A 6,247-nucleotide genomic window follows, 5' to 3' on the forward strand; every position below is an offset into this window, starting at 1 on the left:
TCTCCAGTAAAAGAAAAAACACTAAGATGTTAACTTTGTAATAAATTGATATTTGACACTGATTAACGTGACGTGCTTTATTAAAAGTCAACGTCACTCGATTGCTCGGTTTCATTACTTCAATATATTCGATTCCATCCTTATGATTTGCTTTATTAAAGTCAGCGTCACCGAAATATGATTGCATTACTCCAATATATTCGTGACAGTCCATACTACTTTCAAAATGTCAACTCTTCCATAAAAAAAAATTGGGATATTAAATTTGCAACAAATTGATATTCGTGGCATTAGAGTTATGTTAAGGATTCAGCTTAGGTAAATGATTATGCATTAATTGCTTAAACTAATTTTTTGATTATCACAATCACTAGGATGTTGGACGCTGGCAAGGCGAAGCCAACCAATTGTTTCAGGCTTTAGAAACGTCAAAGCATAGCTAAATTAAGTAAGCCAATAAGATATAAGCATAAGTGACGACAGTTAAAAAATTATAAAATTCTTTTTAGTGAGAGATCTTGGATTCAATCTGGCCTACATGCTCTGTTTATTATTTCTCATAGTATAAAAAGTTTTACCACAAAACTAATTAGTGTGTTGAAAATTGACATAAATTTTTATGTCATCATAGTGGTGATGGAGTATCTATTCATATTCACTACATCATTGTAATTAGCATTGGATTTTAGATATTGTAATTTGTAAAACATTGAAAAATATTAAATAAGTATAGTATTTATTATGTAATCATTCACAACTGTGTGTTAGTTAATATAATGTAGACATTAGTAGCTAATAGCATATTTAATCAGCACTTAACAAAGCCAATTACATATATAGTAAATTAACAAATAATTAAAAGAAATGTGAAAATTTGGTTGTGTGAAAATTAGAATGAAAAATAGCTCTGAGTTTCTGTTTCCATTAGTTTTATTTTAATGAAATGGGGAAGCCGGTTTATAAGAAAAAAATGGCTAAATATTCGCGCCTTAAGTTTGCACCGTTAAGTAAGCGATATTTTGGCGCGTATTTACATTCAATCGTGACACTTATGGGCCTCAGTTGGGCTCATTTCTACTTAGGCTAAACAATTGGGCTCAATATGCGGCCCTTCAATTTTCTTTTAATTCTTTCTATATTGCCAGTAGTATTATTTGTTTCAATTTTAGGTTGATGAATAATGACGTAGAAGTCTTTATTTATTAGTTTATTTATTACTTTAATTATTCAGGCTTTTATTGTATTTATATATTTTTATCTAATTTACGAGTGCTCCAACTGACCGTCGTTATAAAGAGAAAAAATTCCCTAGTCAAGGAATACCAAGGTGGCAATCCTATTTGGTATGTCACGCCCATAAACTTTTGACAAATGAAAATGTATATAACCCCAAATTCCAACTAAATATATATATTTGGAAACAATCTAAACATAAATGTACACCATTTATTATATAGAAAGTTTATGCATATTTCTATATATAAACACTAAATAATACTACTAGTAACATAATAATTGGGATGACGATCACTTTTTTTTTAATACTCAGTTTTAGTTTATAAAATTTTAAATTTAATTGCTTTATCATGCTATAATCATTTGTCTTATTTTATTTATGAAGTTTTTTCACGCTATATTAAAAATAATATAATAAAATTAATTTCTAGATCATCTTAATAAGATTAGTTTTTTAGATTATCTTATTATTATTAAAATTTTTATAATTTAACAAAATGTATAATATTCATACAATTAATGTCTGGCTATAAATTACGTATTTAATTTAATTTATACACTACATAATCATTTGTATTATTAATTAAATTTATATAGAGTAGTATTTAATGTCAACAAATTTGAAGTTATAGTTGCACTTTTTATTTGTCTACATTTTTTATATTTATAAAGAAGTAAAAAAGTAATCTCCTAAAACTCTTAAAATGAGTGATGTTATTAATTTTGAACTATATTAATTTACGAGTAAGATGACTTAGTGAAAAAATAATTTTATATTATTAAAAAAATGAAATGATGGACCTATATGTACAGTGTATTTATTATACATAGAATGTGCACAAACTTTCCATATAATAAATGATGTATACTTATATTTAGAGTGTTTTCATAATCTAATATATTTAGTTGGAATTGGGGTTATACATATTTCCACTTGTCAAAAATTTATTAGTGTGACATACCAAATAGGATTGCCACTTTGGTGTTTGGTGTTCCTTGACTAGTGAATTTTTTCTCCATTATAAATTCTAAGAGCCCTGGTTTTTGCCTGACATGGCAAAAAAATGAAGTTTTATATGGGAACTCTCATTGTTTGGTTAAATTGAATGATAGACTTATATTTTATAACCCTTTAGTCCCCTAAAAATAGAGATAATAATCCAAAATTAAATGCAAAATTGGTCAAATATGACAAAGATATAATTATCCATATTTGAAAAGGCTTCATTGGATATATCGCACAAATGGTCATTTTACAAAAAATCGTCCAAGCAATGCAAAACCGGTCGACCACCGAGGCCATATAGTGTAAAGTCAGCAGTCGGATAACTTGGTCCAATCAAATCTTGCGATTTTTGAGGATTTGCTTGGTTTTTGAAGCTCAATCTTGCAAAAATTGAAAATAAGTAGGGTGACTGTTTGGAGACGTGATTATGATTTCTGATTTCTGCACCAAGATTTCATTTTCAAGATACAATAAAAATGCCCCTGTTTTTTTCACCACCACCATCTTATCAAAGCAACAATTCCCCGGCCCTTTTCATCCTCTACGACTATCATCTTATTGCAACAACATTTCTATAAGCCCATACGAATAATGAGGTCAAATTCGAGCTCCCACAAGCTTCACTGCACCAAAATTTTCCATCATCTCCAGTTTCACTGTTGGGTCACAGTTTCTTCGCCTGGTGCCACCCCCATTTGCCGGATCTCAGAATCAAGATTGGGTTTTGGGAGATTCCAGTGGGCCCTTTCGGAAAATTTTCATGATTGTCATCTCAAAAGGTCAGGGCAGCAACATCCGGAGCCTCAAAAGAATCGAGCCCAGACAGCGAAATCTGAGCCCCAAAGCCCGACATGAGATAAAGAATCTGGCCATTGTTTTCGGGGTGTGGTATTTCTAACACACCATTTTCAATATTCACACTTGTGTCAATTTATAATTTCCAACTAAATTTACATGCACATATATCAAGTAAGTGAGCTCCTCAACTGTGGAGAGAGGAAAGAGGGCTTCCAAAATGCACAGGCAAATAATCAAAAAATTGTATGAAAAAGATGATCAAGAATCCAAATTATCCTACACAGTTTCCACCACCCACAATAGAAGTCATGCCTTCTTGCTATTGGATCTTTCCAGCTATCGGAAAAGGGCAAATACAAGTTGAGGATAAAGTAAAGTAAACTAAAATAAAATAAAATAAAACTACACATACATTCTAGTTGGAGGAAGGCCATCATAATACTATACTCATAGTATGACAAAATTCCCACCATAAGATGCATATGCCAGTGTATCTGAGAAGGATTACAACATCAGAGCCCAACAACCACCATTTATGTTCTATCCACTTCCACACCACTATAAGATGCATAATAAGCCTATATTGGGGGAGGATTTCTACTTAAGAAATGTTAAATCATTGAAAAACTATCTTGCCAAACACCATGGAAAATGAAGCATTTGCCAATTCTAGACTGCTTCAAGAGCTGATAAACCTCTAGGTTCTGTTGAAAAAGTATCTGAGGTTATAAAACTTTATCCTACCCGAGGCAACACTCAGTATTGTGAAATTTAAATCAGAAGTAGCAGGGATGTGCACGGAATAAGCAAAAACTATCTGAGATAGCGCATGACGCATCCTAGCTCTAAAATGATATGGTTGAGCAGAACTGCAGAAGCAAGAATAAACCTAGAGCAGACATGGTAGTGCAACTATAGCACGAACCCGAATATATAGCCTTTCATGTATGGGAGGATTTAGCACTGACATTACTAGCGGCCCTTGACCTTGACCACGACCCCGAGCCCTAATCCAACTTCTCTCATACTATGATTTCCTTATATTATAAAATAATGAAATAACCATCCGCTCTTTAGCATACAAAACCACAGTTTCTCCCTTGCACCACAGTTTTCCCATCAATTTCAACAGAAACATGCATATAAACCAATGTACTGAAGAATAAGTTCCATTTATTGGTTGATGCAAGATTGGACATAACAAAGCCCATAGAAGTAAGACCTAGAGATGACGTATGTCGTCATGGAGGAAAGTACTGTAATTTAAAATCCACAAACAAACTAATTTCTCACACAACAATTCCTTCTATGAATTGAAGAGATTCAAATCAATGTCCAATGTCCTAACGTTTTATTAGCAATTTCTCTTCTTATGCTACCCCAAAACCCCAACCCCAACAGTTTCGCCCCACAATCGAAACCTTCTCTAGAGGCAGAGGATGTAAGACAATGAATAAAACTAAGATTGACAAACACAAGCTCCATTGCTCTAAATCTAATAGAAATTTATAATCAACCAACAATAAAAAATCAAGAGCAATTTCTCATCTTACACTATCCCAAAAGCACAACCCCAACAGTTTCGCCACCACAGTTGAAACCTTCTCTAGAGGCAGAGGATGTAAGACAATAAATAAAACTAAGAATGACAAACACAAACTCCATTGCTCTAAATCTAATAGAAAAAATATAATCAACCAACAATGAAAAAATCAAGAGCATAGAGAGTTCCATCATCCAACTATACATAGAACAGGGTTAATCTAGGAATCCAATAGCCTATATATCAAAATACAGAGCCAAATTAGATTCACACCCATTCAACGTCAAATAGCAAAAAGAGAAAAAGATATCCAACAAATTAAACCTAATTAGCTTTACCAAAGAATCCTCAATTCACCTCAAATCCCAACGCGGCACTGCCTCGCTCCGCCAGTTAACGCCCCCGACGCCCCATTGGTCGCCAATCCAAGCACCAGATCCCCGCAAAAAACCTTGAGAAACCTCCTCCGAGTCCTCCACGCCTTCGCCTCGAACCGAACCCTAGAAACCACCCTCACATTGAAGTTGACATTGCCATTCTTCCCCCTCTCGCGAGTAATCCCATCCACCGCCGACTTGTCGAGAAAGCTCCCGGCGTCGGCGAATCTGGCCGTGAGAGAGGTCTCGTTCCTCGTGCCCTGGTAGAAGGGCGCGACGGAGGTCTCGGAGAGGGAGTAGGCTTGGTAGAAAATGGCGGTCTGGACTTGATCGTAGCCGAGCGTCATCTTTTTGTTAGGGTTTCTGGCGGTGAGCTTGAGCTCGGAGGTGAAGGAGGTGAGCGAGTCGTTGCCGATCGTGAAATTGGAGATGGAGAACGAGTCGACTCGGAACTCGGGGAGCTGGGGGCGGAGGACGAGCCAGACGATGAAGGTGACGGTGCCGAAGATGACGACGAGGCCGATCACGAAGGCGAAGATGCGGCGGAGGCAGGTGGCGCGGTGGATGGAGTCGGCGTCGTACTGGTAGTTGTGGTGCTGGTAGGGATTGGTCTGGTAGTAGTAGGCGCTGGGGGGAGGAGCCGCGGCGGCGTAGGGATAGGCGGTTCCGGCAGGCGGCGGGCCGGCGGCGGAGTAGCCGTTGGTCTGCGGATTTGCGGCCGGGTAGCCTGTGACAGGCCTGTTGCGGTCGTCCATTGCGGGAATCGCGGCGGATCGTCGGAGAATCGGAAAATCGCACGCAGTGGATGTGTTTTGCGTGTTTCTAGAGAGAGAGAGAGAGAGAGTTGATGCTAAGTATGTTGATACTGCTCTGTTAAGCAGAGATTTGGGCGAAGAAGAAAATAAAAGGAATATTGTTGTAATTAGGAGTATTCATTTCTGAGAGAGACAACTTTCATTCCTATGTACGCGTCAAGGATTTCTTCATTTATTCGATTAATCTCAAACAAATTTATAGTACTAATAAAAAAGGTATAAATTGGGAAACCAAAACAAAAAAAACGGATAAAAATATTTGATTCATAGAAAATGCATATATTGATTACTTAGTTGGCATCTCTTCCATTTTTGTCGCCATGAATTTAAAATGGGGTATTCCACTATTCCTAAGTCGGTTGACCTATTATTTTCGTAAACAAAGAGGTAATGTGATTTTCAGTTATTGAGGAAAGTTGTTAAACATGTCAAATCAAATGCCGCCTTTCGTTACGAACCAAGGCTTTTCTTT

General features: G+C 36.2%; 1 protein-coding gene across 1 annotated transcript; it reads right to left on the reverse strand.

Annotated features, from left to right (window-relative positions):
• Positions 1–4,744: 4,744 nt before the first annotated feature.
• Positions 4,745–5,911, reverse strand: LOC125211443 (NDR1/HIN1-like protein 10). Its single transcript, XM_048111240.1, has one exon. The coding sequence runs from the start codon at positions 5,713–5,715 to the stop codon at positions 4,942–4,944; it is 774 nt and encodes a 257-aa protein (XP_047967197.1). The 5' UTR covers positions 5,716–5,911; the 3' UTR covers positions 4,745–4,941.
• Positions 5,912–6,247: the final 336 nt, after the last annotated feature.

The sequence above is a fragment of the Salvia hispanica genome, chromosome 3 (assembly GCF_023119035.1).
Source record: "Salvia hispanica cultivar TCC Black 2014 chromosome 3, UniMelb_Shisp_WGS_1.0, whole genome shotgun sequence".
Lineage (NCBI taxonomy): Eukaryota > Viridiplantae > Streptophyta > Magnoliopsida > Lamiales > Lamiaceae > Salvia > Salvia hispanica.